Source organism: Tetrao urogallus, assembly GCF_951394365.1.
Source record: "Tetrao urogallus genome assembly, chromosome: 1".
NCBI lineage: Eukaryota > Metazoa > Chordata > Aves > Galliformes > Phasianidae > Tetrao > Tetrao urogallus.
Genome location: NC_136813.1, coordinates 57,350,248 through 57,366,580, shown reverse-complemented (window position 1 = coordinate 57,366,580; position 16,333 = coordinate 57,350,248). Strand labels below are relative to the sequence as shown.

General features: G+C 35.9%; 1 protein-coding gene across 1 annotated transcript in view; it reads left to right on the top strand.

Annotated features, from left to right (window-relative positions):
• Positions 1-16,333, top strand: part of MYO16 (myosin XVI) — a gene marked incomplete at both ends in the record, with an annotated part of 283,559 nt that overhangs the window by 202,643 nt on the left and 64,583 nt on the right. Inside the window, 2 exon segments of the mRNA XM_079549224.1 lie at positions 2,737-2,817; positions 3,101-3,306. Coding sequence (XP_079405350.1) covers positions 2,737-2,817; positions 3,101-3,306 — 287 coding nt within the window.

Below are 16,333 nucleotides of genomic sequence, written 5' to 3'. Positions count from 1 at the left end.
GTCCTGTCTCACATAATTTCTTCCCTTCACCTGCATAGCCTTGAAAATCCACTGTGATAAGCTAAAAATGATGTTATTGTTTTGTTGCTGTTATTCTTATTGTAATTGAAAATGCAATGTAACAGGCATTTTTTCATTAGCTTAGAATTGAAATGACTACATTTTGGAAAATCGTAACTACAGTATTTTTATTGGATTTTGTCCTGAGGGAAAAGGCAACAAAGGAAAAAAAGAAAAGAAAAAAGAAAAAAAAAGAGAGGAAGTAAATGGAAGAGGGACATTAAGACAAGAATTGTCAACCAGAGGATGTTATTCCTTTTATAGCTGAAATCTGAGACAGATACATATAGTACATTCCATAATGTGTGTTATAAAATGGTAAAATATAAAATGGTAGGTTTTCATGCTGCTGTGTGTGAGTATTCTAGACTCCTTAATATCTAGGGAAGAGAAGGTCACATCTAGGTCCAGAGGTCACATAGGAGTTTGTTATGATTTCCTTGTCCTTTCAGCTTCTCATCTGCCATCCTAGCAATTTGTTAGGTTATATAATCACAGATTTCTCTGCAGATGGCCATGTATTTACCTACTGTTAGACCTCTCAGATTTGACGGGTGACTTTTTCATTGTTTTGGAACATGTTGTCAGAGGTAAGAGAGGGCTACCTCTCTGAACTCAACACTCTTCTTGTAGCAGGATCCAACAGAACAGTGAATCCATCCCAAAATAGACATGAAAGCTGATAGACCAAAAGCTGGTCATAATTCTGGAGCACAGAAGGACTTGTAGGAATAGGGTTCTCAAGTCTCTGTGATGCATGAAGGCTGTATTTCCTTTTCACATAAAATAAAAAATATTTTCATTAATAGTCTCACAACTCTCTTTTGCTGACGTCATCTCTTGCTCCCTAGTTTCTCTGTAATCTTTTCTTAATGTATGGTGCTGCTTTCCTCTCACTTCCTTTGGAAGAGCCAGTGGGCTTCACAGTTCACATAGTGTTAGCTGAGTCACGTGAATCTACGTCGCTATCAAAAGGCCCTTATCATCACTGACTTTTCACTGCTCTTCTTTATAATCACTTTGCTTCATTGACTGTTGAAGAGCTTGACTGTTGCAAAACTTTTGTTATGCCTTCTGGTTAAAGCTTTTAAATATTGTGCTTGTAAAGAGAGATTTTTAGAAGGCTTTGGCTTCTTAACAGAGATTGAGGAGCTTTTTACGTATACATTATTTCTGTAGATTAGAGGTATAATATTTTCCACCTTAAAGCTGTATATTCAAGAGTACAGAGAAGTACAGCTGTGGTGATGTAGTCTTGCTCTTTAGCCATACCTAGAGATGTCCAAGGAGATTGAATTAAATTCATTTTTGGTTCTTGCTTTGCTTCCTTTCTTTTCTGTCTCTCATACTGAACAAAATGTCTCTTTCCCATGGGAAGTGTATGCAAAACAGGACAGCTGGCAAAAAATTTAGCATCCAGAGCTATTTTCCTGGCTCTTCCACTAACTCGGTTAATGGTCTAGGGCTAGTGACTTAATTTGTTGGGAGAAATGGGTGAGCACAGGGGTAATTTTTAGTTATGTTCTTAAAACATTTTGTAAACATTAACTAAGAAATACCATAGTAAGGCTAGTGTTTTTTTTGTTGTTGTTGTTTTTGGTTTTTTTTACGAAAAAAACCCTGTAGCAAATAGCTCACTTTTCTGTTCTGCCTTTAAAATCTTACTGCATCCTATTAAGTAAGATTTGAAATAATAAAGATCTCCAGAATCTAGCAAAGTGAATAGAGAATTGCTAACGCTGCAATATTTTTAATGGAAATTGGCTGTGGAAGGCCAAACTGTGGAAATAGACCCTTCTTTAAAGCAATAGGAAAATTGCAGGAGTGGGCCAGAATGTGCTGACCTGATTGAAAGTGAGTTTTATGGTATAAGTGGACTCAAGAAAGGCAATAAAAAGAAAAGTTAAAAGCCTTGATACAGACATTTGAATCTAAGATCTTGGCCAAATTGTAGAATGAAGTAGTTTCCCAGTCTTTCTGTAAAAACTTTAACAAAAAAGATAATGGGATATATTTTAGGTTTTTTATTTCCTTTTTTTCCCTCAAAGATAGGAAGTAGAACAGTATAAAATAAATTCATTCTCTATTTCCAGTTCTGATGTATGGGAAGGATAACATTAGTTCTAGCATAATATACAGTTACTGATAACTTATGGCAAACATAGGTGAAAATTACTTTAACAAAAGTTAAACTGCATTCACTCATACAGGAAAAGAAGAGAGCTTTTTTAAAATATTCATATTATTGATTTGCCTTCAACATTTTCTAATTACTCATGCTTGCATTTAGCCACTTAAGCATCTGCCAAAGACACAAGGAAACTTTTCAGAGTTACAGAATTGTAGACATACAGACTGTATGGGATGTTACCTGCACAAGTCCTGCTTCAACAGTAGAATTCCAAGCCGTATGGCTTTGCTCAATTATTCAGAAAAGGAATATTATCTTTACAGTGGTATGCAGCTGCTTCTGAAATCAGAATTTTATTGTTAGTCATACCTCCTCTGGCAGATTTTTATCCTCTTTCCCAATAGTTTCTGAAAACCAAATCATTGTAAATGGCATACTCTTTATGTAAATGTTTGCCTTTGTTATCAAGTTTTGTAATAATGAAAGCAAATTGTTAGTGCCCATCTTGAGTTAAAGATGCCGTTGTGTGCTTTTCTTTCCCACAGCTGTTGAAAAAGAAGGGGACATCCTCATTTCTTCAGAAACTGGAACGAGGGGGCCCATCCACTGTGGCAGTACAACTCAGGGTTAGTAAACATTTTCTGGACAGAAATATTAAAACAAACAAAAAACAAACAAGCAAACAAAAACACAAACCAAAACAACATCAATAACAACAACCAAAAAAGGCAGAATTAGTCTGTACAGATTACAGTGGCAGAAAAAATCATATTCATGAGTAAGCCACTTACATGGCTGTGACATAACTTATTTTAAAAAGCTACAAGAGCATATGTTTTGTGCAGTTGCCTTTCCTGCACAGTAATGATCGATACCTCTTCTGTGTTGTTTGTTTATTTTTTCCCACAGAAATCACTCACAGATATTATTGGGAAGCTACAGAACTGCACGCCACATTCTATTCATTGTATAAAGCCTAACAACTCCAAGTTGCCGGATACTTTTGACAATTTTTATGTGTCTGCTCAACTGCAGTATATTGGTGTCCTAGACATGGTCAAAATCATACGATACGGATATCCCTTTCGTTTCTCTTTCACAGACTTCTTGTCAAGGTAAATTAAGTTTTATAAAAGCTTTTTCTTACCAACAGTACAAAGCCTTCTGTCATGTTCTGGTAGTGCTTGCAGTGTTGTTTTATTGATGGGTCTTTCAGATTTCACAGAAAAATCATATCTGCTAGCAAAGCATATAGGATTGTTACTTTTAAGGGCAGGAATGATGAACTTCATGGAAATGCATTTATAAATGTCATAAAAAATGTATTCAATGTGAAAAAGACAATTTCATGCAATAGTTTCATTTTTATAATTTATACTACTTACGTGATTTATAAAATTGCATATTGTCCCAAAGTCCCAATTAACAGGAGAAATAGTTTCCTTTTTTCAGTTTATCAGTATAGCTGTCACTGGTTTAGTGTTTGTATTTTATGTGTTAGGATTTGCTTCTGCATGTTTATGAGTGAAAGATGCTCATACCAGAACTTCATTTTTATTATTGTCAGAAATTAGTGGAAAACTCAGTTTTTATTATTGTTATAATTGACATTTTAAATTAAGGTAGAATGAATGAGAGACTTAGGTCACAGTTTCTGGGTGAAGACAAACTCTTTCCTCATGCCTGTTTCAGTTTTTTGTTTTGTTTTGTTTTGGCTCACTTATGCTCTCTAATACTTCAACAATTGGAAAGCACCGACTTATGCAAAGAATATATGTTATGAAACTTAGTGCACATAGAGTCATATAATGACTTGAGTTGGAAAGGACCTTAAAAACATCCTACTTCTTCTCCTCTGTCATGGGACCTCTTTTTTGCCCTGATAAAGAGTTCCTCTTCAGTTTTCCCTTAAGCTTACTTTAAGTACTGGAAGGCCACATGACATCTTCCTAGAGCCTTCTTTACTCCAGGCTGAACAACCCCAGCTCTCTCAGTCTGTTTGCACAGAAGAGATTGTCCAGCCCTCTAATCATCCTCATGGCCCTCTTGGACCTACTCTTGACAACTCTATGTCCTTCTTGTACTGCAAATGGGGGGTCTCAAGAGCAAAGCAAAGGGGAAGAGTCACCTCCCTCACACTGCTGTGACACTTAGAATTCATGCTACTTTTTCTTCTGCAAGTGCTCATTTGCCAGCTCAAGTTGCTTTTCTATCAACCAAGTCCTGCTTCTCAGGGCTATTCTCACATATCTCAGAGATGTGTTCATCCTCTCTGAAGACATTTACTCTCCCCTTGGCTTGCCTCAAGGGGCAAAAGAATTACCCTCCTTGCAGAGGAATACAGAATAACACAGAGGGAAATAATGAAAATAAGCAACTTGCCTCTCTTAATTCAATTATTGATGCACCTCAGTATAATGAAATTTGCCTGTACCATAATATTATCTTGAATCCTTCCTAAGAAGTTGAAATCTAAATATTTTTTCCTTTATTCTATCATGTGTGTTCAGTGCTTGTCTGGAAATACTAAATACAAGTAAGGGCTCTTGATTTTCATGGACGTTTTCTCTTTTATAGGAGAGAACTTCCTTCACATTTGAGGGATTTTAACAAGCAGTTTGATTTTGTGGCCCCAAGGGAAGGGAGAATAGACCTATGTATGTAAAACTCAAGGCCTGTTAACTTAATATAGATATGACCGTTTGAACTACTAGTCCAAGAATGATTTCAGCCAAAGAAACAAAGGTTGCAGTCCCCAGACTGGTGATGGTGAGAGGTTTCCCCATAACTATAAGAATTTCACCTTCAGCATGTGTTGGAGGATTAAATCCTTATGAAGGGCTGAGTTGCAGCTGTGTTGTTCAACTGCAAAGTGTACTGTACTGGTGATGCAAGGAAATCTTGTTTTTCTAGTGTTACATGTGCTATACAGTTCTCCTGGGTTTACCTGGCCTGAGAAGTAAAGGATATCAATGGGGGTCTAAAAGCACTGTATAATGTCAAAGAGGATTTGTGGCCCAGATCCCAACCTGAATTCCATAGTGACAGTGAATTTCTACCCTTCCTCACCCTCCTGGCAGTTTTCATCCGTTTATGTTTAGAGTCTTCATTATTGGTAATGTGGTCAGAGTTAAAAAAGCTAATTAATGACAAATTAAAAACCTTTTTTTTTTTTTTTTTTTTTTTTTTTTAGTTAATAGAAAGATAGAATGTTTGAATTAGGAGCCTTTGTGGTGAAGGGGAGAAGGGGGAAGAATATCAAAAAGGCTGTGTGGTCTGTCAATTATACAGAGAGAACCATTGCTTTCTTAATTGGATGAATTTGAATAAATTTCTATTAATGTTTTGTTAGGGATTAATATGACTAGTCCCATATTTGAATTCTTCTGATAGCTAAGGAAAGACAGGAGCTAAGGAAAGGTCATATTCTGCAAGAGCACTTCTTCCTTGGCTACAAAGCTTAATCATTATTTCTATTGCTGTCCTTTTTAGACTTATGACTTCTCCTTCGGTATTATCAAAGTGAAGCTTGACAGCTGCTAGATGAACCCCTCAATCACCAAGGTTTGCTGATCAGAAGAGAAATCCTGTAGAAATTCTGGTTCTTAAGTGGAAGCTGTGACAGTTACTGTCAATGAATATGTAATAAAAATGGGAATTAATAAGGTCAGATGTTATTAAGTACTGTAAAAACAGGCAGCACCAACTTAATTGTAAAATGATATATGTTATTTTAGAGGATTTGCCAACTCCAGCTGCAGTGTTTCTGCTGAATTTGCCTGCAGTGTTGGCTCAGTTTCTAAAGCTCTTCGAGTAGAGAGTCAAAAATCAGTCTTTGCCTTAGCTTTAAACTAAAAAGCCTTAAATAGAATGCATTTTGAACTGCTGACAAAGTTTGCTCTTATCATCAGAGTTAATATCTCTAGGGTCTAGATTTTGAAATTATTTTTAAGAAAGCAAGCAGCAAGAGCAACACTGGAAAGAGTTCAGTTTCCAATTAGCAGCCAAAATTGTGTGCATAGGTAAAATATTCTCAAATATCCTTTTCCTGGAAGAAGGAAAACAATGAAATAATGACAGAAGTAGGAACTGTTCATGCAACTTCCTCAGGGCTCTAATGTTTTCTCAAACTTGTGTACAACTACCAAAACGGGTTGTAATTCAGAGATTGGAGGTGGGAGGCATTTTCCTGTCCTCTTTCTTCAAATTAACCATGTAGGTCAAGCCTAGTGAGTGCCACCCATATGTAGTCAACAGGGAGAACTAAATACTGACAAAGAACAATTCAGCACCATCTCTCTCCAAGTCAAAAAAATGGCTATCTGCAGGTGGCTGTTTCTTTTGAGCATTTAGCATTTTCTTGTCTTACTTAAAATGAAGTTAATAGCACCCAGGATAATCAGTCGGAACTCTGGTAGGAACACAGCAATTATTATTATTTTTTTTTACTGTTCTGTGCAGTGGCAAAAGAAATGCATATTCATTATGTTCTCTACTACAGAATAGAATAAGAGGACTCATAACCGTGTGACACAGGCAGAGCCTGGCTGTACAAGTTTTATATCTAGGACCTAATCTCTTTGCATCAATTAATAAAATGGATTCTGGCTGACTTTTGTGTCATTCACCTCACTTGGTGCTGGAGGAAGACATGTAAAAGCCATTTGGAATATAAATTTTTAACAATACTGATAGTGATCAAGGATCCATCCCGGGTAATGAACTGAGCTTATATTTCTTGTTCAGTGAAGCAGAATGCAGCTGTTCAGGCACAGTAAGGTAAAAAAGAGGCACAAAGGTTCTCTGTTTCATTCATTGTGAACACTTCTATTTTGGTACCATCCTCTATGACTGTCTCTACCATTAATGTTTTGTAAATTAGATTAAAAAATAAAATTGTTTTTTCCTCTTTTTTTCCTCTTTAATGTGGTTCATTAAATTCCTAAGCCATACTCAGTGCTTTGCTTTGCCAGTGCTTTAATTTCCTGAGGCAAGGAACAGTTTATGAACTATCTTCCACCTTAAAAGCAAGGTACATGTGTCACACATAGGTCTTGTGTCTAGATCCCTGCTTAACAATGGAGACTGCAAGGTCTTGTTCAGGTCCTGAATGAAGACATCTTTGTTAGCCTTTCCTGCCTGTTCGCAGCACTCTTTGAGGACTGTTAGACCCTCCAAAAATCTCTGCACATTATGTGAACTGCTAGGAAAATTGAAACTTTGATTTAGTAGCTGATGAGTACTGATGAGTTTCTATGACCAAAAAACCCAAAATGTTCAGAAAGCCTGAATAATTGTCTGCTAATTTGATGTTCCTTTTCTTTATTTCAGCATTTTTTTTGTGTTTCCTGGAATTTTATAACTGTCTCTCAGGCTTCCAGTGTGTCTTTTCTGGATTTAACTCTTTCAATTTTGTCTTGTTTTTTTTTTGATTGTTTTTTCATTATGCAACTCCTGTTCTGGTTTCAATTGCTGCTCAAGGAAAAAGACAGAAAATTTCATGCTGTCAAGGAGAGCCAAGAGGCTGCATGTAAAGACATCTCTTACAGAAGAGATCAATCTATAGAATAATATGATTTGCCTTTTCCAGTTGTTTTATTAAAATGGTTCAAATTGAGTCAATATAATCTTTAGTTGCACCTATGCACATGCAGTCATGTAGCTTATAAACAGTTGCTTATTCTAACTAGGAAAACAGAGTTATGTCAAAGTTTGGAGACATAATACTAGACCTTCTTCCTCTTCCTCTTCCTTTATTTATTTATGTATTTAATTAATTAATTAATTAATTTGGGAACTCTTATTTTTTGCTGTGTACAGAATATGTTGAATATCTAAATTGTAACAATTAATCCATGTGGAATCAATTAAAAAAAAATCTTAAAGAATATAATGCTTTGAAAATAGAATGTTAATAAGTATTAACATTCTTGTTGTTTGTTTTTATTTTTTTTCTTTAAAAATAGATTATTAATAAATATAAATAAAATATATATTTATAAATATATATAAATATATAAATATATATATAATTATATATATTTAAATATATATAAATTTATATATATAAATATATATAAATAAAATATATATTTATAAATATAAATAAAATAAATAATAAATAAAATAGATTAAAATTTCTTTAACTTTAAATTAGATGGCAAAACATCTGTCTTAATTGGAAATATTTGGAAAGAACATATGGAACACAATGATATTAGATTCTTACAGTAATATTAGCAGTGAGAGTGAAAAAAGTATTTTTAAAACCTGTTCTAATTACAGTTTTTCCTCATTTTGAGTATGAAGGTTGTAGAGATTATATTTAACCACAGATCTTGAAGTCTGCAGCTCTATTCAAGGCAGCATTCATTGATACCAAAATGCTCTAGTAGTGGACTAGCACAAGATCCAGAATGACTTCAGAGAGCATAATGGTTGCTAACTCATCCAGACAGCTAACTTTGCTGAGATTATTCTGAAGAGGAGCCTTTTTTTAACATGGAAGCTTAAGTTCATGGCAATGTCATTGCATTTGTCTAGCAACGTTTGTCCTTCTGCAAATGGCACAAAGCCATTAGGAATAACTATTGCAAACTTTTGATCAAATTTGCAGTGTTGACTGATACAGCATTGCACCAATGTGTTGTTTATGTTTGTGGATTTTTTGTAGGACTTATCTTTGCAAATCTGAATTCTCTTTGTTTGGAAGCATTGCGGTGTTCAGTTCTTTCTCTCTGTCTTTTTTTCCTCTGGAGGGTGTAACATCATGACCACTTGTGAACTGAAAAAAAAGTGCAGCAAATCATTTCAGAGGCTTGTGAACAAGTTAAGAAGGTTAAGCAGGGCATTAGTGAGAATGCCCACTTTGCAATCTGCTTATAGGTCATCACACTGAGTGGCCTTTTTAGCTTTATTGTTTGCTGTACAGTAATATCAATCAATTTTGTTGTAGAGCAATGCATTGGTATGCACCATGGTAACTTAAATGCTTGCAATGAGAACAAGATATAGTCCACTGCTGTTAAAAAGCGGAATTGCATTAAAGTAGATGTAAGTTGGTACCACTGTATCAATTTATACCAAGTAGGTATCAGTATTGTGTAGATTGCAGCTTTGGACCTAGAGGTGGAAGCTGTATTTCTGATTGATAGAATAAATAGGATGAGCGCTTCTGTTTGTCTTTCTTTTTAAATGCAAGAAAAGATGAGTAAATGAAGTGTTTTGAAGCCATCATTTTGAGAGTGCTTTTAACATAAATTCATAAAAATGGTAATGACTAATTTCTAGTGAAGAATGAAGGTCATCAGCAAAGCTTAATGCTGTGATCTTTTTGGCAGTTCTGGTAATTATCAAATTCTACATAGAAGTTGCCTTAATAATTATGCAGAAGTATTAAAGTGTTAAAAAATATGGAGGTCTTTTGGAGAAGACTCATTTTATTCATGTATAGCTAGATGAAAAGTACAAGAAAATTTGATGTCCTAAGTGTAAGAGTCAAACTTTGGCCTTGGGCTTTCAAAAACATATGTCCACAAAGAAATGGAGAAATCTGAAACCTTAATATTTCCGTAAAGATATTTCTGTGAAGTTCGAACACCAATTGCACTACAAAGAAAGGTTTGATTTTATTTATTTACTGTTGTATTATTTTATTACTTTATTTCTTCTAAGTACTCCTTGTCCTCAAACCTAACCGCAAATAGACTGTACTTCTAACTGCAATTCAGTGGGGGCATTTAAGTGTATCATCTTTGTGCTTTTTTGCCCACCTATCTAATAATGAAGTGCAGTTTGGAATAATTTATGGCAGTCTCAGAATTATGCTAAATTATTAATCTCTTGTTAAATCCTGCTGATGTAAGAGATTGATTGTACTGTAAGAGATGAGCAGAACTGAGAGTCCACTGATGATCTTCCTGGCAAACTGCATGAGGTGGAGTTGGTGTATATCAGCTAGGGATTTGCCTAGATGTGACTCCATATTTGGGACTGTGTTAGAGGTTGTAGGCCATTTGAATAGTACAGTGTGATATTAGTAGTATCTGACTCTCATAATTTGAATGGTGCACTGATGGTGTATTGATGGACAGTCGGCTGAATATGAGCCAGCAGTGTGCACAGGTGGCCAAGAAAGCCAACGGCATCCTGGTTTGTGTCAGGAATGGTGTGGTGAGCAGGACCAGGGAAGTCATCCTGCCCCTGAACTCAGCACTGATGAGGCCTCACCTCAACTATTATGTTCAATTTTGGGCACCTCAGTACAGAAAGGACATTGAGGTGCTGGATCAGGTCCAAAGAAGGGCAACAAGGCTGGTGAAGGGCTTGGAGAATATGGCCTATGAGGAGACAATGAAGGAACTGGGGCTGTTCAGTCTGGGGAAAAGGAAGCTGACGGGAGACCTTACTGCTCTCCTCAAATATCTGAAAGGTGCTTACAGTGAGAGTGGGGTTGATCTCTTCTCACTGGTGACAGTGACAGGATGAGAGGAAGTGGCCTCAAGTTGCTCCAGGATAAGTTACGTTGGATATTGAGAAAAACTTCTTTACAGAAAGGGTTGTTAAGCACTGGAATTGGCTCCCCAGGGAGGTGGTGGAGTCACCATCCCTGGATGTGTTTAAAAACCGTTTGGATGTGGTGCTCAGGGACATGATTTAGCAGAGGGTTGTTAGAGTTAGGGTAGGATGGTTAGGTTGTGGTTGGATTTGATGTTCTTTAAGGTCTTTCTATGATTCTATGAATGAGCTAAGTATCTGTATATGTTAAACATATACTAAACATTAATAGAATACTATGTATTACCTCATTCACTGGTGTTTTTTTGCAGCTGCTTGACTTCATTTTCTATGCTATTCATCTTTAATACTGAAAATGCAGAAAATAAATTGCTTAATGTTAGGTTTCTTCAGGTGCATATAGGGACTCAACTAATTAGATTAGACTTAGAGTGAAATGAGTACTTCTAGGATATGATTCAAATTGTTCAACTTGGGTTTATCTGGTATTTATTCTAGGTTTATTCACAGGGTCAGTCTGGATCTACAGCAAGGTACAGAATTAAAGAATTTTAACAGGGCTCCAGCAAAAAAAAACAGAGAACATATTGAAGTTAAGGCAGAAGCAGCTGTTGAAGCTAAACCATGGTACCACCAGTTCTGCTGGCTGCAGAATAAGCAGTATTGTACATGCTAAACAGCAGTCCTCATGCGACATGTCACAGTCACAAAACAGTTGGTGTTTCTGGGGCTCACTGACACAGTACACAAATGAGTATAAGAGAAAAATTTATCAGACTTCTCAATGGTTGTTGAGGTGTCTAGCTTTGTTATTTGGAAGGAGAAATTTCAGCATTTTCCAGGCATCTTTTAAGCTTTACAATTCAGCCCTCATTTTGTAAAGCAATTGTAATTGGATGTAAATTCTGGTGTCATTTCAGTGAAGTCAGCTGAGTTATTTGTGTTTGTCGTGTACTTAGAGTTCTGCAAGACCGGCATGAACAGGGGTCCCTTGAGTGGTGGGGTATAACTCAGTAATAAAATACACAGATACAGGGAAGTAAAGGTGGTGTGGTCAGTTTTACAGCTGACAGTTTGTAGCTTCTGAATGTGTGGTGTCCAATCTGAAAAATCTTTCAGTTTTATTTATATGTCAGATTGTATTGGAATGTATAAATCTTAGTGGAACTTCCTACATGGAGTTTATTTTTTTGTGCAATAGAGCACATCATGTTTTTTGCATTTTTTCAAAGAGAATCTTAAGGTATTTTTTTCTCTCCATTCCTGTGTGTATGCTAGGGGTGGGGGTGTTTTCCACCTTTTTTTTTTTTTTTTTTTTTTTTCTTATTTAGATTCATTTTCTTGTGCAACTATAAATATAAAAGGACACCAGCAAACACAATTGTAGCTGAACTGTTCTGGCAGTTCCAGTCATTTTCTTAAACTTAAAGAAATGTTTTTGGATTTTTTAAATGTTTATTTCATTTCCAGATTATATGCCTCTCATGGTACCTCTGGACTGACATTCAGCTTCCACTGCCTGAATTTGACATTTCTCATCCTTTAGAGTTAACTAAACATCTATTAAATCATAAATTAACCCTCCATGTTGTCCTTATAATACTTATGTGTATTTTACATATGTGAATTTAAAAACTCCTGCTGTTTCTAATCATGCTTCCACAGAATACTAAAATACCACAGTACAAAGTTCCACCTAAAAAAATGGATTATAAAAATAAGTAAAATAATATTTGAGTGCAAATATGAATACTGAAGGTGCTTGAGCCATATCCCAAGAGGATCCCCAAATCTCTGTGCCTAAAACAATAACATGAATTGTTATAACATCAATTGTTAATGTTAAAAATAATGTCAACTGTTTCCAGAACTTTGTTCTTTCAGTCAAAATAGTTCCTGAGTACTACACAATTTGCTGACAGCCTCTAAAGACAAAGATAATGGACATGGATTTATATATGGTACTTCACTTAAATACCTGCCACAGAAATAAACCTGTTAAAAGAAAATATTATCAACCACTAATCCCTTCAATAATCCTTATATGTTGAAAGCCTTTAAAGGAAATACCTATTAAAATGTTAACTCTACTAAATTAACACAAACAGCTATCTTTAAAATAAACATTTTAAGCAAGTAACTGTGAACACATTAGTTTATGCTAATAGCACTGTGCAGGAACTTTGAATTATCTAATTATGGTGCAAATTGTCACACGGGTAAGTTAATTTTGCTGTATAGCTTTAAAATCACTTCTGTGCATTCATTGATTAATTAAATATAACTGTGTGCTTTTGGTCCCTAGAAAAATATAATTAGTTGCTTTTGACTGGTCTGTGTGCTCATCAAACTTGTATAAATGCAGTCCAACTGCCCCACAGTCAGAAGCCACGGTGACCCTCCTGCTGTTTTTTCTTTCTGTGGTTCTGCAGCTGTTAAATTCTTTCCACTCAACTCAGATATTCATGGCACCCTTTTTCTCCTTAACTGCATCCTGATATTCTTTAGAATTTAATCTTCAGCACAAGAATCTGTAATGAGACCTCCTGAAGCTAGACTTCATAGTCAGACAGAATAATAGTAGGTGGTTAATACTGGAGACATCTGAAAGCAAAAAAAAATCCAGTGCAAGGGATATGTAGATCAGTCAGTGGATGTTTGTGGGTTTGTTTTTGTTTTTGTTTTTCTTAGGCCGGTGTTGCATTTATTTAATATCATCGATTACAGAACTATCCCTGCTGCACTCAACAGTAAAATGAGAGCAGAATCTGTTCTAGTACTGATACAACAGCCCAAGGGAGCAACCTTCAGATGTCTTGGAAAATGCTGATTTTTCAGCAGTACAATTTGTCTAATTGTTACCCATTGTGAGCCAGAAGAATCCCCATTACCCAGAGTGATACTTCTTTTCCTGGTGTTCAGAGGGCACAACGGAAACTCTCACAGAAGACATATAGGTAGTGATGATCTTTCAGAGTAACTGTTCTGCCTGTATGGTTTAAGCAGGTCCCCAAAACCCTCCTCACAATCTTGATTTACCTCTTCTGAGTTACCCATCTCAGAAGGACTTAGTGTGTTTCTGTTATTTGATTGCACAAAAGAGAAAAAAATAAGCAAAGAAGAAATAAAGAATTGTTGAGATGGAACATCAGTTTTATTCCTCTTTCTCTTAACTCTGATTTTGCATTCTGTTTCTATCTGTGTTCTTCCACATAGACTTGGAATTGCTTTCTTGGCAACCAGAGAGCCAAGGAAGAAGCAGTCCCTCTGGTAACAGGAGACCAAATGGGAAACTGTGCAAGCCTAGTTTGGCTGCAGCATTGCAGCTCACAGTCTCATCACCTTTCTGAAAAGGCCTTGTGTATTTTTCCTTAAAAGTCTGTGCCATGATTCATTTTGCTTTACACAACCTATTTGCAGGTTTTCAGTCTTTCAAAAATTGAGACGAGCCAGACCCAAGCACGTCCTTTTCGGAAGACCGTTTTAAAGTCCTTTCTTAATTTGTCCTCTCTTGTAATATCACATCCATGACTGTTCAGATCTGTCTGTCAGCAGTCATGGCCTTGTCCTGTGCTCTTTGAAGAATGACTTTCTGTCCTAACCTGCCTAACACTGGCCTGCTGGTGAGGCCCAGCCATGAATTTCCTGGAAGACATGTGTGCAAAACTATGGTAATCACCAAAGGCCTTGCCTTGTGGGGTTGTGATCTTAAAAAAAGTCATCTTATGTTTCCTTATAGCATGAGCAGCCAGGTGTTGTTCAGACTCACAGGGCAGGTTTTTCCTCTGAGGTAGGAAACAGCAGAAATTTACCTGTCTATTCAGTCATGTTTAGACTCCAGCTCCCAGAAATTCCTTTGCTCTGATCTCTGTATTTTTTATTTTTATTTTTATTTTTTTTGAAAGAGCATAGCTTTTGATTTTCTACGATTTTAGATGTTTGAGTTTTGCAGAACTTTTGTTATTGGTGCCCTGTTTTCACATGGCAGTGTCTGTGGAGAAGGGACACAGGATTCACTACACCACTATTGTTTCATCTCTGTTATACAGAATCAAATTAGGAGTCTGATAACATTAAGTTTGTTCTGTAGTCAGTATGTTGTACATACAGGGAAGCATTTTCCTGCTCTGTGTGTGTTTCTAAGGAGTGCCAAAGCATGAAAAGGAAGTTAGCTGTGGAGAAGGCTTTTATATCTAGAGGTAAATGTAAACATGTATAGAATTGAAAGTGTTTGCGTTACAAGAATGATAGTCTGTTCGATTTCTGATTCAGTGACAGTTTTTGCTACTTCTTTAAATAGATACATTTTTTACATTGTTTTATCTAGATTGAATGGGAATGTCAGCTTTAAGTAAGATGATGCGGAAGTATTGTAATGCAAATCTTTAGCAGGTGTTGTGAATTCGCTTTTCATTTGCATAGCCGAATCCACTAATCTCAAGAGCTGAACAGTCTGTTTATTATTCTGCTGTCTGAGATGAGGAAACCCTTGCTTAATTACGTGAAGTACATGAATAAATATTCTAGGATTAAGACATATATCTTCATTATTTCTTCTCTCCAGAAAGTTATATTTGGACATCTAGAAAAGATTGAGGATGACAAAACCTAATGCAAAAAAACCCATAACATTTAGGAAATTAAAAAAATCCTTGTAAGTCATTTGTCTGTCACCCCTCACAAAGTAGTTTTTTTATATGAGATTTTAATTTTATATATTATTTAGTCTAAATTAAAATATTCCAGATGGATTTTTCCTGCACAAGGTTACTCTGATTCATTGAATTTCGTGGCCCAGATCCTCCGTCAAAAGTCTGTGCTGAGCCAAACTCAGCAGTGAGACAAATGGCTGACCCACATGTAGGTCACCATAAAATGTTGCCCTGCAGATTTTCTGAGTCATTTCCATTTCTGTTTCCTGGTCCTTAATGTTGCTGTTTTTTCTCAGTTACATACCATTTATGTCACCTGAGTACATTTTCCCTTTTCCATAGGTATGTTATACATGGTTGTCCGCCATTATGTAAGGAATGAAATTTTAATCATTGAAGGAGGAAATCAGAATATCTCATCACTTGAAAAGTTTCTGGTATCTGGTGGCATTATTAAAAACTCCATAATTAAACTATTGTAACTGGGCAGTTTGCTGTAAGGTCACTAGTAGCACTATTGCTTTCCAGATTTCTTTCTGCCTACAAATGTCTGTCAGGTTAACCCAGAGAAAATAAAACTGCTCACATTTTTTTCCAGAATAACTTAAATTTTAATGTCTTTCTTAGTTGTAGTTGGTCTTCACATCTAGCGATTTGGTCCTGGGTTGCTTTATAGGTTGTTATACACTGTTGTACTCGTGCAGTAGGCAGCTACTGTAGAGTTTTGGTGTATTGCCATGTATACTTCTTCATCGTTTCATACCTGTCAGGCAAATTGCACTTCATGCATGTATTTTCATGTCCACACCAATTTGGATTATCTCTGTAAGTATGCATGAAGCAGACTCAATCCAAAAATGGTTCTTTCACATAGAGGTGAAACTTACAGCCCTTTTATACTTCTATTAAAAAAAAAAAAGCCACAAATGCCATCTATTTTGTCTACTCTAATCTGTTCTTTATAAACTTATCT